At 35.3% G+C, this 18,915-nt stretch overlaps 1 protein-coding gene across 2 annotated transcripts in view; it reads left to right on the top strand.

The window, feature by feature from the left end:
- tlx2 (T cell leukemia homeobox 2) overlaps positions 1-18,915 on the top strand; it is an 88,924-nt gene that overhangs the window by 54,360 nt on the left and 15,649 nt on the right. The window contains exon 3 of one of the 2 annotated variants that reach the window (XM_028801527.2): positions 1,642-5,368. The exons of the other annotated variant lie outside the window; for it this stretch is intronic. Within the exon in view, the coding sequence (XP_028657360.1) occupies positions 1,642-1,858 (217 nt within the window). The 3' untranslated portion in view covers positions 1,859-5,368. Of the gene's footprint in view, positions 1-1,641; positions 5,369-18,915 lie in introns of those variants that run through there. 2 annotated transcript variants of the gene reach the window in all.

Genomic DNA, 18,915 nt, shown 5'->3' with positions numbered 1-18,915 from the left:
AAATTGTTTGATTGTTCAAAAAAGTAAAATATACACAATGGTAAAACACCCCAGAATTAGGATTAAGGGGAATTTAAGGTCATACAATTTGCTTAAAGCAGCAGCATTATCATCCATTTTCAGTGTATTAATGCTTTTTGCAGGAAGACCATTATGAAGAGAACTGAAGTAATCAACTATTAGGTATGGTCTTTCTTGGCAGGTTTACAATTCTAGACTGCAGTGTTTTTATAGATTTTTAAATCCACTAGAATATTATCTTTATTACCGCTAACTATATATAAAATGTTTAATAGCTCAGTCAGTATAACTCAGATGCAGGCTGACACAGCATAATTTTCAAATAAATAAGCAACCACAGGGAGAGAAACATCCATCCATCCATTTTCCAACCTGCTGAATCCGAACACAGGGTCACGGGGGTCTGCTGGAGCCAATCCCAGCCAACACAGGGCACCAGGCAGGAACCAATCCCAGGCAGGGTGCCAACCCACCGCAGGGGGAAAGAAGCAGTAGACTCAAATTTCTCACACAAAACAAATAAATATATTTTGTATAAGTCCTAGGCTTTCTTTCACTGCTGCTTGAACCTTCAGTTATCTCACATCTCTTGGTTTCTGCTCACATAATTGCCTCACTTTCCCACGTTTACCTTAAGTCTCTGGCCTCCTTTTCTTCTGGCCGGGAACTGTTATTCTCTGCTTAACTCTAAGCTCCTTTGCTACTTGCAGAAATATTGAACTCAACTGCATCATGAGGTTAATTACAGGATTATGACTAGAGTAGCAGATCAGGGTTCACCTCAAAAATAGCCTGCCCCTCAGACTATTTTGCCTCCTTGCAGCTCTTAGGTGTCTTTTGCTTGTGATCTTTACATTTCCATTACTATTATTTAAAACCAATCAGTTCTTCTTAGTGCACAGGCTTCCTTCATTCTTCCTTTCAGGATTTTTTCTCTCACCCTGGGATGAAGGACACACTTGTTGCTTGAAGCATGCATTGACCCCTCAGATATTTGTTCATTTCAAAAAGGTCCCTGGTTTGTCGAAGAACATTACACATTCTCTCTTTAATCTTGCAGTTACTAGGAACACTAAGAATGTTCTTCCAAAGTCTTGAAAATATAAATATTAACATAAACCCCAATCACTCTATCACCCCAAAGTGTATTTGTTTGAGCAAAAGAAAGATGGATTAATCTGACAGTGCTCCCTAAAAGGGATCACTGGGCCCAAATATTGTTATTATTTTAGTCTCCTGTTTCTTGTGTAGCTTGTTGCTCCATTTTTAAAAGCTGGTTAATCATGTTGAGGAGTTGATAAATAAACCTTTCTGAAGCTGTCATCTTTGTTTATCAATAGGGATACCCTATTATAATTACACAGTTGTTGATTAAATAAATGGTTAAACATATTTCCAGCTGTAATAGTGCCCTTAAGATGAACTTGCTATTATCTGATGTACAAATGTAGCCATTCTTTTACTGTAGATTTCTACAGATTAAAGTCCTTTCATCATTAATAATAACTAAGTATTTTCTAATAAACTAAGCATTATATACAACTAATTATAACTTGTTATAAATAGTAGTAACAAACGAGGAGAGAATATTTCATAATTCGTATTATGTGTTTATTCCAGGAGGCAGACAGCAGAGGAACGGGAAGCAGAAAGGCAGCAGGCCAATCGACTGATGTTACAGCTTCAGCAGGAGGCTTTTCAGAAGACATTAAGTCAGCCTCTTCAACAGGACCCCCTCTGCTTGCACAACTCATCTTTATATGCCTTGCAAAACCTTCAGCCCTGGGCAGAGGACAATAAAGTGACCTCTGTCTCATCGGTCGCATCAGTAGTTTGAAGGAGGAAAATGATATACACCTTTCTATTTGGGTCAAAGCAAACAAAAGAAAAAAGACAGAGAAAACAGACAATGCTGAAGACTCCATCACTACACTATATAAGTTATCACTAAGATGTACTCACACTGGAATACTGAACTCTTAACATTTACTAGGGCCTATTTTAAACATTAGATGTTAAAAGAACTCAGTGATTTTACCATCTTTGCCTCTTTTTATGACTTAAAATTGTCTTTTGCAATTCAGGGCATGTAAAAAACACTGTCAAACAATGTAAAGCCAACTTACTGTGTCTGAAAAATTGCAAAACAAAATCTGGCAGAAGGATATCTGCATTGAACCATTAGTGAGTATATGTCAACACGTCAAAGCCTGCCATATCTAAATTGTCTTTCTTACTAAGCTCAGGCTGCATTCTCTTGAATCTTCCGATTGTGGTCAGAATGGCAGATATAATGATAAACCCTTCTTTAAAAGCTGAGACAATGAAGAATACCAAAGTTCAATGTTTTTCACCCTGCAATACCACATTATGTCCAAGTTTCAAATTTTGCCATTCCAAAAACATTCATAATGTAACATTGGTAAAATAAAATGAAACAAAATAACATTAGCAAGCCCTCCTACAAATCACGTTTCTTAGTGTGACCATTTTTTTCTATATTCTGATAATTTTATTAGAAATATGCAATTTTTTTTATATGCAGTCATTGTGCACTTTTATTAAGGGCAGTTGAGATGTTCCAATGAAAATAAGATTATACTGTGTTGTATTTAGCTGGGTAAATATACATCTACAATACACATATAAGTACAATACATACATTTATAGTATCCTGTGACCATGAATTACAATAAACAGATTTGAGAATGTGATGTTATATTACTGTATATTAGCTAAAAATAGTTAAATAGTCAAATATACTGTATAGATGTATATATATATATATACTATATATATATATATATATGTTTGTATGTATATGTATATATATATATATATATATATATATATATATATATACACATACAGACCAATAACAAAAACAAGGTTTAATGTAAGTTCCAGTTACAGGGGATGAGGAACCATCATGTAAACATTAGATACAAGACAGAAAACAACCATTCCCACAATTACACTCACTCATTCAGGGCCAATACAGAGTCACACATTGACCTTGCATGTTCAAATCTATCCACTGTATCTGTTAGGTCAGTTTTTAAGCCACCTGGCAAAAGGAGACCACAGATTAACACTGTATATTATCTTAATGTATAATGTCTCTATTTTAATTCCTTCCACAAATCAAAAGGAGCAAACAAGCAAATTTAAAACAAGACTGCAAGGACTTCCTTCACTCATCTAAATCTATGAGGTTAGTGCAAGCGCCTGCCTACTTAGACTGTCACTAGTGAGTCCCAGATAAAACAACCTAATGCTGTGAAAGCAAAATTCTAAACAAAACATATTATATCCAGTGATCATACAATAGCAACCATTGCAAACTGCTCAAGTAAATATATCCAATTTGTGGGAAAACATCATGAAAGTGATGCCAGACTATCCAAAGAAGATCAAAAATCCGGATGATTCCTTCAAATAACAAAGCTCATTTTGTAGAGGTAAATAGGCAACATAGTGTCACATGCCAGTACATACTTGTCACACAACATTTCTGTGCAGTGTTTATACCAATGACAGCACAAAGTGCAACAGTTATGAAAATACAGACACAAAAAGTAATTGTGAGGCAGAAAAATGGTAGGAAAAAATATTTTGAGTTATGATACAAAGAGCAAAATAACACTCAAAAGCCCCCTGGTGCTATCTATCTATCTATCTATCTATCTATCTATCTATCTATCTATCTATCTATCTATCTATCTATCTATCTATCTATCTATCTATCTATCTATCTATCTATCTATCTATCTATCTATCTATCTATCTATCTATCTATCTTGATGTAAATCTGAAGTGCCCAGTCTTGAATCAAATACAACAAACAGAAAGAAAGGTACACACAGATATCTGACTTAATTCAAGGATACTTACATAGTCATCATCATTTACAATGCAACTGCTGTGCACATAGTAACCCACACATTCCTGAATATCGACTCAGACATACAGAGAGATTTCCTATAAAGAATTTCTATACTATATAATACCTATACATAACCTGCTGTGTTTTATAAGTGAAAATGTAAATATTATTTATAATATATATGAACAGTAAAGAAAAGTCAAAGACAAGTGGCATTCTTCCACATTAAATACCACATGTTTCCCCATTTAAAAATAAAAGGTGAGTTGATACAAAGAAAGAGCAAATGGCATCTTTCTTAATATAATGAAAACATTATAATATTTACTAAGGTTAGTACCATGTTAGACCCCTGTCTATATTATATTTCTGATAATTAAAATTCCTAATTCTTGGTGGAAAATTTCATTGCTTTAGTCTTCATGACTAATTCATCCATTTTCAGTGTTGTCTTTTCTAATTACAGCATCATGACGAGCAGAGCCAAGCCTGGCAGGACTGAGCAATAGGCAGGAATCAACCCTGTTGGCAGTTCATATTGTGAACCCAAGTTCATGCTAATTTTTCACTGGGTACTCAAATGGCAGATTAAGTGGTTTGCTGAATTTAAACTGGCATGGCTTGAGTGAGCATGGGTACTGTATGTGAATGAGTTTTCCATGAAATGGGATGCTATTTCATCCAGGGTTGTCTCCTGCCCTGTCCTTGATGCTCCAGGGATAGACTTTTGTCACTTGCAGCTTACATATTGTATTAAACTGTTACAGAGAATGGATGGATGGATAATTATTTAAGGTTTGTGCAGTATATGTATGGTTGGGTAGGTGTTTTAAGATGTGCAATGTTCACATCATGACACTCACCTGCTCTGCACCCTGCTGCCTCTCTGCTTTCTTTTCCATTTCCTTGCCACAGAATACATGAAGCAACAGAAACAGTATAGCATTTTTGATTACACAACCTTTAAATTTGAATGCAAAGCTTAACTAATAGACGCCATCATCATTGATTTGGAAATGATCATTAATAACTCTCAAAAATAATTAAAATATCAACCTCAGAGCAAACTATCAATTCATCTGTTCTGTGAACCATTACAGAGTCACAACAAGCACTGGACACAAGGCAACAGCTAACCAACTGATAGAACAACATATGTTAAGAAATTGATGGAATTGTCATTGATTATAGCATCATTTGCATCATTACAACAGTAAACACATAGGAATAACTTAGCAGGTGAAAAGCAGATTTTTATGTAAATGCTTCATCTGTTTTCACAAATTCTTTTGAATATAAAATTTAAGCAGATATATGAAACATTGCACAGAGACAGCCATTTTGGATGTATCTCAATGCTGCCATTTCATTATTAATAAATAAACTTTTTTTGGTTCTTCGGTACATATTTATTTAAATCCATTTGTTTGGTGTGCACTGCCTTGCTAGTAAAAACATGGAACTATTTCAGTGTCTGGTGAGTCTTTGAGTGAAGAGTGTTCAAAAACACTAGGCCAGTCTTAGAATTATCACAGTTTTTCTTCAGGTCCACTCTATATGACACACTGCCATTATTTCACTTTTTAGGCAGATTTGCTTTTTTTTAAATATACATTATAATTTTCTGAGAGTGATCTGCATGCAGTTAAAATATTTTTTGACAGATTTCTGTAACAGATAAGCAATGACTACTTAGACAATAGATGCAGAGGTTGCACTGTGTTCTTTATAAATGTTTTGTGTTATACATGTTTTAATTTATTTCTGACTTGCATTGTCATGAAAAATGTACAAAAAGTGTACAAATATATATAAGTGCTATAAAAATTATTCACCCCTTTGAACTTTTCAGATTTTATTGTGTTATAAAATGGAACCATGACAAATGGAGCTGACAGTTATTGACCACTGTTCAATTTCAAAGACATTATATTAAAATGAAAATAACATAAAATGATAGTAACAAGAGGTACACAGGAAACCCCCTGAGCAGACACTAGACACTCTGCACAGATTTTATGTTGTAGCTGTCCTGGGAATTCAGTAGTACCCAGAGATTCTATTGCTTAGAATAGGGAGGTCTAGTGTGATGATCTTGGCATCTTGCCACCATTGTCATTTTAAATAATAGCAAAGGTTAAGGTTAGGATCCTTAGAAAAAAAGATTATTAATGAAAACAGAAAATGAACAAGTCTGTGAGTACTCACATGTGATGGAATGATGCCCTTATTTGTCCCATAATTACTCAAATAAGGTTCACCTGAACACAACAAAGCCATTCAGGCTACATATACCTGCCTCAGGCAACTCTCACATTTAGGCAGTACAGCACCTGACACCAAGGACATCTTGAAAACAAAAGGTACATTCAAAGCAAATCTAAGGTACAGTTCCTGAAAATCAACAATCAAATTTCAAAGGCACTGAAACACCCAACCCAGAACAAAATCAATAACATAATACACCAGTCATGGTGTCCATCAAAAATTCTATGGTGCCGCTAAATGGATTGTGTTTTTTACAGCTGAAGTGGGAGAAAATATGCATGCTGTAACATTTCGCAAGATGCTTATCAAATCTGAGATTTGCAGGAGAGTGACAAAATGAATTCCAAATACAAACATTAAAAAATCCTGCGGTGGGTTGGCACCCTGCCCAGGATTGGTTCCTGCCTTGTGCCCTGTGTTGGCTGGGATTGGCTCCAGCAGACCCCCGTGACCCTGTGTTTGGTTTCAGCGGGTTGGATAATGGATGGATGGACATTAAAAAATCATCCTTACAGTTTTCTATCAGGGCCTGGCAAACATAACAAGAGAAAAGGATAAAACTCCCAGAGGAAAATCTACAGGTCTTTAAGAATGGAGGAAAAGATGTAGGATAACGAGCCATTTGTACTACTAAACCAATATTGCAGAGAAAAAAAAACAAAAGTCTAATGATACCTCGATGAAGTTCTGGACTACCGTTCAGTATGTGGCAAAAGTAAAAGACTGCTCATCACAAACAATCCTCATCCAATCTGAAGAACAGTTAGAAGTTTTGAGAAGATGACCAAGCTTTTTAAAATATACACAGCTGGTAATTATTTAAGATTTTATAATAATTTAAGAAATATTAAGCATTGCTGTAATATGTGCCATCATTTCTTCTACCAAATATCGACTCAGTTGAGAGAGTAGGAGGCCGTTTATATTATTGAATCTGTTATTCTCTGTCCTTTTTTATAGTTTGGCAACATTATGGCAGATTGGCTGCCCCATAGCTTCAGGAGATGCAAATCCTGGGCTGTTTTTACCGTGTGTGACTGCATTTGACTTGTTTTCTTTAACCCATCCAGAAGACATAGATCTTGGGTTACCTGCCAGTTTTAAACTGCCCTGTAGTGTGGGAGTCTGGGCGTCTGCATGACTGCTTGCAACCTGTCCAGTTCCTGTCTTACACCAAATGCAGCCCTGAAGTTGGATTAAGGAATTTTAAAAAATGGAGTTTAATCTTCAGAATTATTATAGAAGAATTTAAAGAACTTGGATTTTAACTTTATTATTATAAAGTTTTTTGTGTTATCAAGGGAAAAATAATCATAATTAAATACAGTTAAAATTCCAATATAAGACCAAAAATGTAATAGGGTGAATACTTTATATAAAGTAATTCTGGGAGTACTTCCCATTCATAATCTAGAAGGCAGATTCCCATGGCTAATTTGTGCCCCAAGAGTGGGTTCAATGATATACAGTATATATATACTGTATATATTTTATTCCACCAGAGAATGATAAAATGTTGGCCCACTATTTCAAGTCAATGACTTATTTCTTATTATTTAATCAGAATTTGAGGTCATTTATATCCATTCTAGTAGTCTAGCAAAGACACTCCTGAGAAGAATAATCAGTGTAATCCCTCAGTAATTCGCCTTTTAATAAGTAGGAGTTACTACCCCAGTGACAGTGTTGAGGCATGTTAATCATGGAATCTTCACAATATAAATGCTTGCTTCATTTCTGACCAGAATTCATCTTTCCTCATGGCTTTGCCACTATGGAGTTTTTTAATCAGTACAGTAACTTTCAGTGCCTCTAAGGAGGAGGAGTATGGTGTATCCACAGAGTTTTGGTTGTTCCAAAGAGTTTCACTTCCTTATGATATCCCCAGGTAAGAACAACATTTACCCACCTGACCCACCACTGACAACATACCATTTGCCCTTTCTGGTAGGTTGCCAGAACTTCCATGTGGCATTCTGAAATTCACCCAACTACTAGCTCATGTCGTCACTTCAGCCATGGCTACTTCATCTATCTTTTTGGTCATGTTCATCTAGGAGCTCTTTTGTTAACGTTTCTTCATGCTGGTTTCCACCAATGGGTCTTATAGTTGCTACCATAACAGTAACTGACCACCTTTTGGCAGCAGCACCCCACAATGGTCTGTTTTGCAGAAACGGTCCACTGTGATGCCAGGGTTGCCCACAGCTGGCAAACTCCTTTGAACCCATGTCATTGATAGTCACGAAACCGAGGATGGACTGGGCAATAAGGACACATAAACAATCAAAGGTTTGTGAATGAAGTGCTTAGTGCTTTTTAATAAAAAGTGTTCCAAAATCAAATTTCAGACTCAATGTTTCTGCCATATCATGAGAGGACAGTGAAACTCTTCCCTAGGTGAGTAAAATTCACCCTGAACAGTGGCATTTTTTAGATGGTCACCGTATTCATTCACTACCTGTTTGAGTGTTCCAGGTCTGTCCAGCAGATGCTTATTTCTTCTGAACCAACTCACTATCAAGTTGTTGGTTAGTGGCAACTTAGCACATTTATTTTCTGAGTCCCCAAGACATATGACTAGACAATCACTCTATCTAATGCAGTAGCACTTGATTAATCTCAGTTTGGTAATATAAATGATCAGTCAAATTATGCCCCAGTATTTCAGACGAACTCCCAGCTTTGATTTGTTTTTATACGTTAATAGAGTGATATTCAAAGATAGGCCTTAGGTGTTGTTATTCTGTAATAACGTCTGAGAACCGCAATGCCTGTCTGTGGAATGTAGACGTATTTAAATCTACCTTATCCCTTCCTCACTCAGCATACTAAGACTCAGCCTTAAAAAATCCATACGGAGCTGCCATGTGAGTTTATCATCTGCGAGGCCAATTACAATACCAATCATCTGACAGGCATGGGAGGGACAAATCCAGTTACACTAGACTTTGAGAGAGGAAAGTGACTTTTACAATAACAAGTTCTGTTTGGAATGGCCCTAGAGCACATGCTGGAAAGGAATAGTTGAACTTCATGCAGTATTAGCTATGGAACCACATTCTATTAACCTAATGTTTATTTTTCTGCTCTGGAAGAGCTGAATTAAAGGTCCATTTATAGGATGTGGTACTCTCACCAATTTTAAAAGAGTGGGTCAAGAGGGTGTGTTCCGTTTACTCAGGTAATCTCTATCCTCAGCCTCCCTAGAAAGCCATTTTTATTGTAACTGAACAAAGAATCTTACCCAATAGCTGAATCTAGGATTCCAGGGTTAAAATTCCATCATAGTCTGGAACAGTAAGTTCTTTGTTCTTTTTCTTCACATATATGAGGAGTAAAGGTTAACGTCATACATTATGTACATTCTAAAACTAAGAACCTTGCATCATCTTACCTTGCGAAAAGAGGTACAAACTTGTAGGGTTCAGGGCCAGTGCTGCTCGTTATTTGGTCTCTGTATTTATGGAGCAAGGGTTATATTTACAGTACATACTTGGTGTTGACTCTTCTTAATGTGGTCATAGGACTTCACTAAACATGAAGTATAAGAACCAAAAGGGTTACCACTCTGCAATTTGCTGACAATGTTGGCCTGCTGTCCTCGTCAGACTGTGATCTCTGGTGAGAGCTTGGGCACATTCAGGTAAATTCATGATCCTCTTTTTCTTCAGGTTAGAGCCAATAGCTGAACTAAGTGGTAGAGTTCAGCTGCTTTAAATGGAGGTAAAGTGCCAAGTATTAAGAACTCAAATAGAGGTTTTGATTTTGCATTCAGTGTGTAGTTGGTTTTTTAATATTCCAGGTCATGCAAGTAGGATAGCAGAGGTTTGAGGGTTCAATATGACTAATAGTCTCAAAGAACAAATTCAAATAATTCAAGTAAATTTATTTCAAAATTAAGTTAAATCATCATAGTGTCTACAGCTCAAGGCAACAAGGTAATCCACTAAGATATTTCATTTATATGCTAGCTTATGGAAAACAGGTACAACCTTCCATAATCTACCTATTATTTTATTTCATAAAGCCAACGATTTTATCATAACTAAGCAAATTCTTATATGAAGTTAATGTTTGACATTTACTTCCTAAGAATGGCTCTCACATGGTGTTTTTACTATCCTCAAGTAGTATAATAGGATGCAATCTTAAATTAAAGCCCACCACAAAATGCAATTAAAGTAGCACTTTTAATGTGATGAGGTAAAGGGGAATTAATATGTGTTAATAAAACCTAATTCCATTCCAGTTTAAACATCACAGTTGTTGTCAGTCTGTACCCCCATGACTATATGACTAAGGGTGTAGTGTCAAAACTTTGATAACAGCGGGATTTGACTTGTACTCAAAAGGTTCTCACACAGCAGTTTCATGTGGTGTGTTTGAAGGTGTGATTTATGTATGCCCCTTAAATAACTTGATGTTTAGTTAATGTGCCAGTGCGAAACTAAAATGCATTATCCAATAGGAGCTAGAAATTTTATAGCTTCTTCCACTCTTGTTCTCCTATTCTCCTTTGTCTGTTCTTATGCAACTTATGCATCTATTTTGCCAGTGCATCTGTCGGATTATTTTACAACTTTGTTTTAAGGTTGTCAACCAATTTTCAACATTATATTTCTCTTAATTTTACATCAATAAGTAGTCCCCTGTTTCTTAGTTACATAACTCTGATTGGTTGCAAGAAATCTAAACTGATAATTTTCATAGACTAATCAATATCTGACATACAGAGATAGTTCTAATAGTGCATTCGGAGTGGAAGCTTTTGTATTTTTAAAAAAAGATTGAAAAAATATCAGTGAATAACACTGTACACAGGCATGCCTCTCTTCTTGAGTTCTTCTGCTTCGACCTTGTTGATACTTGTTAGTGATAGTATGCCTGGCATGATTTTTAAAATAGAATGTCTACAATGCATTTGCTAGTTATTACATATTTCTTTACACAAAGAAGAGTTTTTAAATAATTTGGTGTTTATTTTTAGTTTCTTTAACTTAAACACATATTTTCAATGATGCTTATTTCACTAAGAAACTATTCTTGCAGCCTTAATCAATTGAATAACTACATTTATTATTTGTTAATTATAATTATTATAATAATTCATAATGAAAATTCTTAAATACTTGCTTTAAACATTCATTCTTAAGAAATGGTTGCAATGGCATAATATTTATGCATATACTTTGATTTCAGTATTGGTACAAGAGGTCACTCCACTTCCTCACAGCTATATTTTGCTCGATATTTCTCCAAGTACCTTGGGTTCCCACACATCTTAAAGTTGTTCAGTGTTGGTTTCAGCTCTTTATGCAACCCTGTAATGAGAATAAAAGGAAACAGAAAATGGCTCTACTGTCGGCCTCAACATTACCAGTTGAGCAGTGGAACTTATTTAATCATGTAAACCTGAGGGAGGCATTTTATTTACCAGTACCTTCAGCTGCAGAAATATATAGTTATAGCATATGATTTTTCATTGCTTTGGATAACAAAATCAAGGAAATAGAATTTATTTTGTTTTGTGGATGCAGTAGGGTAAATTTAAATATTCATATGTTGGTGTTCTTCAAACATTCCCTTTGACTAATAATTTGTTTATAATATCTACAATGCAATTAACAATGATGTAAAATAGGAAAGTTTAGAAATCAGAGAATTTATGACATATACATTGACAGCAAAAATTCAATACATATATCAATAAAACTTAAATAAAATAATATCAGTTAATTATGTTCAACACCACCATGGATGTTCACACCAACTGCAGCAAAAACAAAACAATGTTATCTGTGACATGATTTTTTGACAAATTCATATTTGTTAATCAATGTAGCAATGTGTTCATTATAGAGTTTATAATAAGCTTTGCCAGCATGAAAACTTTAAAGCTACCATATAAGCATTGTTGCAAGTTCAGTAAACATGTCTGCATGGTGTAGAAAATCAGAAATTTATCTTTAACAGTGTTTTATTTTTTTCAAATAAAGTAAACAAGTATCAAAAGAAGAATAACTAAGCATATGAATATTCAAGGAAAAAGTAGGATTAGTGCTTAGTACTGTATATGATGACCTTCTTAACAGTTTATTATTTTTGTTATTGGTGGTTTGTCGTGTGATGGCTGCGGCAACACACTATATCAGTGCATGCTCCCCACCTCCTCCTCCTTATTATGAAAAATATACCATTAATATGAACATCACAATTATATAGAGAATGATTCTGTTTTTATTATATTGTTATTGTTACCATTATGTTTTATTATTATATAGTATAAGAGAATTAGATGTTTGACACAAAAGAACAGAGCATTTTGGTCCATCAAACTCATTTAGTTACCTAATTACTATGCTGTCCCAATATCTCATCTAGATACTTTTTACAAGTTGTTAAGGTTTCTCTTTTAGCTAAATGACTAGGATATTTGTACAAGATTCTAAGACCTTTTGTGCCTTTCCCATTAATTTTCATTGATATTCTTGAGAATATAATTCCCTTTCAAAGTTATAAGATTGTTGCTGGATCTGTTTTATCCACGCTTTTGAGAACTTTATGGATTAGATCTTCATGCATCTTTCTCTGCTTACAACTAAACAGGTCAATTCCCTGAGCCCTTCAGAGTAGGACATGTCCTTTAGTCCTTAGGCATGATTGGTTGTTGTTTTCTATGCTGCTTTAAAAACTGCTACTGTCTTTTTTATTTTTTGTAATCTGTACACAGTGGTCTACATGTGGTCTCACTAGTACATTATACAATCTGAGCATAGAGTCCCATGATTTATATACAAGTTACATTAAGCTTTTTAAATTTGTTCCAAATAATCCATTGACAATGAGAATATTGTATCAGGATAAATCCCTAAATCCTTCTTATACATTGCTTCATGTCTGCATCACCAATTTAGTATTATAGTTAGGTGTACACATATTTGGACAGTAACATAATTTTCATAATTTTATCTCTGTATGCCACCACAATGAATTTGAAATGAAAAAGTCATTACATAATTGAAGTTTAATATTTCAGCATTAATTGAAGGGTTTAACAAAAATGTTTTTGTCAAGCCTCTTGATTTAAAACTGTAAGTTTACACTCACATCTTAATTGCTTCATTTCAAATCCATTAAAAGCAGAGCCAAAATTATGAAAATTGTATCACTGTCAAAATACATATGGCCCTAACTGTATATTTAATGTTTCTTTTACCTGTGTGTAATAGTTAGCTTTTGAAAAGAAGTAAAATTAATCTTTCAAGTGTTTTTCCCATTCTGAAGGTTGTCTAGGCCCCTTTAAATTCTTTTATTTGCCTCCTCTGTCTTTGCACTCAATGCAATTTTGTATCTCTTGTAAATTTTACAAGTTTACTAACCAAATGAGAGGTCACTAACATAAATTTGAAAGGGTTAACTGTTCAAGTGCGGATCCCTCTGCGATGACACTGGTTACATTCTATGCACTCTTTGGTCCATTACCCAACTATAAATCGAGTTCCCAGTTTGAATTTCCAGCTGGACTATTCAGAGAAACACTGGGGTTCCTGTTGATTTGCTACAAGTATAGATAAACTGTATTTTTGTGTAAATAAATAACAAATTGAACATATCAAATGTATATCACGTCGCTTCACATGCAATTTGACCTGGCTGAACAGGTTATATTTTTTATCTTACTAAATTAACTAATGTGAAAACTCAGTGTTACAGCAAAAATCAGATAATTTGAGTAGCTTTGTTTTCTCTGTATTGTGACTCATAGGTATTAGGGCATTCACGTAGTTTTGCCTGTCTGATAGCTCAAGAATGCAGAACCAATTCTAACAAACACAAAGCAACAGATGTCACCTTCTTGAGGCAGAAATAGTATTGGACTATCTTCCGCTTTCTGTGGCTTATGCAATATAGTAATTGGAGTAACTCAATCAAATTAGAAGGCTCATAAATAGGGTGAAAGCAACATTAGCAACTATACACTTAATCTTGCATTTGTTGCTTGGAAAATTCTAGTAATATTAAACAAAAAATTGCTGAACAGTCACACCATATTTATTAAGTACACATTTTTCAACATGAATTACCAAATTACATGAATTATATGAATTACATAAGTATCATTTATTAATAATAACATTTAATGCCAATCTTTGTTAGTAGTTGCAAAATTTAGGATCTGTCAGAACCTAAAGAGAACAAAGATTAAAATAGGTATATATACGTAGTGTATTTTGTGATATTTGAGCATCAGCTGAATAGATTTGCTAAGTATTTTAGTATGATGGATCTCCATATCTAAGGTCACAGAAAAGCAGGGATAATCAGAAAATTGGGGTACACATAATAATATTCTTCGGCAACATGTTAATGAAAAAACCTCTACAGGTTGACATTCAAAAATCCAGCTATCGATAATCCTGTTCCTTCCGATTTCCGGTGTGGATTTCAGAGCACATTTTCAAATTTACTGCTTTGGCACGCCACTGTTTTCTGGATTTGCCGTTTATGTTTTGATGGCGTTGTAGTCGATAATCAGTTGTTGGGTCTTGCTTGCACCTGCTAACAGGCATTCCTGCTCATTCATCTTCATTTTATCATTTATTTGCTGCTGTATAGCCCCATTATGGATTCAGCAAAGAAAAGAGGTGCTGTACAACGTAAACATTGTGCATTGTGGATTGCAGAGAAAGTGGAAGTGCTAAAAAAAACTTGATAGCATCGTGTCTGTGTGAACCATTTATGAAACATATGACATTGGCTCTTCAAAAGTGTTTGATATTAAAAAACAGAAAGAAAAACTGTTAAAGTTCTTTTCTGACAGTGGATCAAAAAAGCAAATGTTTGTAAGGAAGTCAATGATGGAGGGAAAAAGTTCGGAACTGGACCGAGTTCTCATAACCTGGTTTAATCTTTGTGTAAGTGAAGGTGTGGAAGTTTCTGGTGATTTATTAAAGGAACAAGCCAAAGTGGTTCATGAAGAGCTGGGATTGCAACACAAGTGTGAATATTCAGAAGGTTGGCTGCATCATTTTATGTAGCGACATGGCTTACAGTTTCGTACAGTGTGTGGGGAAAAACGTTCAGCAGACAAAGATCCGGCTAGTGCATATGTGGATGAATTTGCAAAGTTAGTTAGTGAATAAGTGAACAATGCTGACGAGACTGCCTTGTTTTGGAGATGTATGCCAAAAAGAACTCTAACAACTGAGGATGCCAAATCACCATCGGGGTTTAAAGCTTCGAAGGATCGCGTCATGGTAATGTGCTGCTCTAATGCTGCGGGTAGCCATAGATGTAAGTTGCTCGTTACTCTGAACAGTTTACATCTAAGGGCCTTCAAGAATATGACACAGTTTCCTGTCCATTACCATGCCAACAAGAAGGGGTGGATTACCACTGATATTACATTGGATTGGTTTCAAAAATGTTTTGTTCCTGAGGCTAGGGCTCACTGTAACTCGGTTGGATTAGACCCTAAATGCAAGATACTTCTTATTTTAGACAATTGTTCGCACATTCAAAAGCCAATCTTCTAGTGAAAGATAATGCTTTTGTTATCTACCTCCCATCCAACTGCACATCACTAATTCAACTACAGGGCAATGGTATTATACGTTCTATGAAGTGTAAGTATCTTAATGTTGCGCCTAGTGAGTTCAGTTAATTCAGGCACCCCAGTACAGAAGTTCATAAAAGAATTTAACATTAAGGATGCAGTGTACTGTGTTGCCAATGCGTGGAAGTCTGTGAAAACTAAAGGACTGTACAGGTAGTCATTTTCTGTTAAATATATACAGCATATATAACCATCCAAAATCTGGCATTTTCGAAAATCCAGTACTCCTCAGGTCCGGAGGTTGCTGGATTTTTGAATGTAAACCTGTATTCTTAAAAGTGGCTATTTATAATAAAGGGTGGTCCAGATCTAATTATGCAACTTTTAATGCAATGCAGGAAAACAATGCAAGACAAAAGAATTGTTTGAAATATCTTGTAATAAACAAAAATGGACTTACATTGAATTAATTCACTGATTTTCCATGTAATGTCCCACTTGTCCTCTATTCAGTTGGATACAGGCTTCAGAGTCTTCTGGCTACAGCATCACATGTGTCTCAGCACATTTCCAGAGGAACTTTCCCAAACTCCTCAACAATCGCCAGGCACAGATCCTCCAAACTGTCAATAGGATGCGTGTGGACCGTGTTCTTAGATATCCCCAAAGAAAAAAATCTGGTGGGGTAAGGTCAGGTGACTGTGGAGGCCATTCAACAGGCCCTTGACATCCTAACCACTGGTTTGGAAACTGTTGGTCAAGGAAGTTCCTCACATTTATCGCAAAGTGAGGTGGAGCCACGTCCTGTTGCCACTACATATGGTCGAAGTTCTGTCTGTTCTGCAGTTTTTTATTACACTATCCCTCCATTGTCCTGTCACTATGGTCCAAGCCTCTTCAAAGGACTATGTGTCTGTCACCTCCACTGCGGTAGCAGTTTTTCTTCACATCACATATTGAATGATGTGTCACTCCAAAAAAGACTCAGCATGTGAGTTGATACACAATTAACACTTTTTCTTAGCATTTACAACATGGACATGAAAGAGATTTTGTAACGTCATTAGCTGTCTCAAATGAACACTTTTCAGATATGATATCCCAACAGCCAGCTGGACTGAGGCGCGTAATGTTCCTGGGACACATCTAAGCAAGTGTGGTGTAGCGGACCAAAGTAATTTTTGGGAAGCTTAGTGTAGAGGATCTTGTTAAGAAGGCAGAGGAAGAAGGAAAAGCACATCCAGCATGACTTGGAAGAGGAACATCCCAGTGAACATTTCCACTGTTCGAAAGAAAGATTTTTGAACTAACCAAAAATAAGTTTAATTTGATTAAAAGCTCCTAATTGCACTGGAGAAACAGTGAGAGAGAAAACTTTCTTTAAAGAGAAAATTAAAGGTATCTAAAGTAAAGAAAAGGCATACTCGGCTAAATACAGTAAATGTATTACCTTAAAAAACAGTCAGAGGAACAACCTTTGCAGTTCGTCGAGTTATTTTGGAAATTTTATTTTAAAATTCACTTAATAAGAAACTATTAACTCTGCTTTTCACTTTGTCATTATGGGATATTTAGTGGAGATTGATAGGCAAAAATTACAATTTATCCATTTAAAATTAAATCTACAAAACATAAAAGTGAGCAGAAAAAGAAGGGGCCTGAATATGTTCTGAATCCACTGTACATACACAGTATATATCATATTGCTTTCAAATTAGGTCGCTGTTAAATTTAAGTTACACTCCCCTTTCAATAATAGATTTTGATGATACTGGTATATACTAGAATTACAAATAAACATACTAGTATACCAAGACCTTTTTTTTTCTTTTTTGGAATCAATCAACCTCATCTGCATAGATCTGCTTTCCCTTTCACAAGCGCAGTGGCTGTATTTATGAATCTTTGTGTGGATTTGATTGTGAAAATATGTGCGTGCTTAAAAACTGGAAAATGCTTATGATAAGAAAAGACTTATAAAATGTGTGTACTCGCATTTCTATGCAATTTTATCCTCATAAATCACAGTCATCTTGGAAATGTACATTTGTGATCTCATCTCAATGCTAATCAGCCTCATACATATGCAATCATGATGCTACAGATGTTAATTGGCTAGTAGAACAGCCTCCCTCCTGATGTGTCAAGACACCGCCATCTGCATTCAAGAGCTTTTGGATACACTCCACAACTGAGCACACAAGGTCATGCATGGCATTATAGCACCTCTCCTTTGTGATCTGGGTGTCTGGGAAAGGCATAAGGTGCCAGTGTCTAAGTGGGTAACCACTATCATCTGGCATATGTAATGACATAATTCCTGATAAGTGAATAGTATAAAATATATGAAAAACTGAGGGTTCAGCCAGTTAACTTCCCATCAAGCCAGCCACAATGTACAGTACCGTCACATTTGCTAAAGCTAGTTTGCTTCAATCTTACTAGGTTTCCTTATTGTAATATGAGTGCAGTAAAGTGATCCGATCAAATCAGACCTGGACAATGCGGCAAATTGCCATTTTATGTTGGCAAAAATATGTTATGTTTTATGTATGTGCACCCCCACCATACAAAAACTGGATGTAACACCTCCTCAGTCAGCTAATGGCTTCCAGCACAGCAGGCTGATGAACTGAAGCTTGGCTAATATATTCCTGACGTACAAGCCAGTTCCATGAGTAACAACAAGTAGCTGATATAAACTTACAAAAAAACAAAAAAGTCCTTTGGTGAAAATATGCAGCATTGTCCCTCTTAAAGGGGAACTAAAATATAATCTGTTAATCATATTCAACACTTTTGAGGTTTTAATATGTCTGCCACTTCAACGCACGTTATAATAAAGACTTGGTGATTATGAAAATCTCGAAAAATGTGCAACACTCCAGTCCTCAGGTACTTCTCCTTTCTCAAGTGACTTCTCAAATATACCTATAAGGATTTATAGATGACAACTTTAATTTCTTTCAATAAATCGATTGAATTCCAATCAGGTCCAAGGGTTTTATTAGTCTTAATCGATTGAGGACTTGAAGCACATCTGACTCTTCTATTTTAAAATCTATGAACTTGGAGCTTGTTTAACTTCAGCATGAGGCATTCAATTTGTTTCTTCATTTACAAATTCTTGGGTAAAACAATTGTTTAATTCATTTGTTATTTCCTTCTCATTTTCAATGAT

The sequence above is a fragment of the Erpetoichthys calabaricus genome, chromosome 5 (assembly GCF_900747795.2).
Source record: "Erpetoichthys calabaricus chromosome 5, fErpCal1.3, whole genome shotgun sequence".
Taxonomy (NCBI): domain Eukaryota; kingdom Metazoa; phylum Chordata; class Cladistia; order Polypteriformes; family Polypteridae; genus Erpetoichthys; species Erpetoichthys calabaricus.
This window is presented reverse-complemented; position numbering and strand designations above follow the sequence as displayed.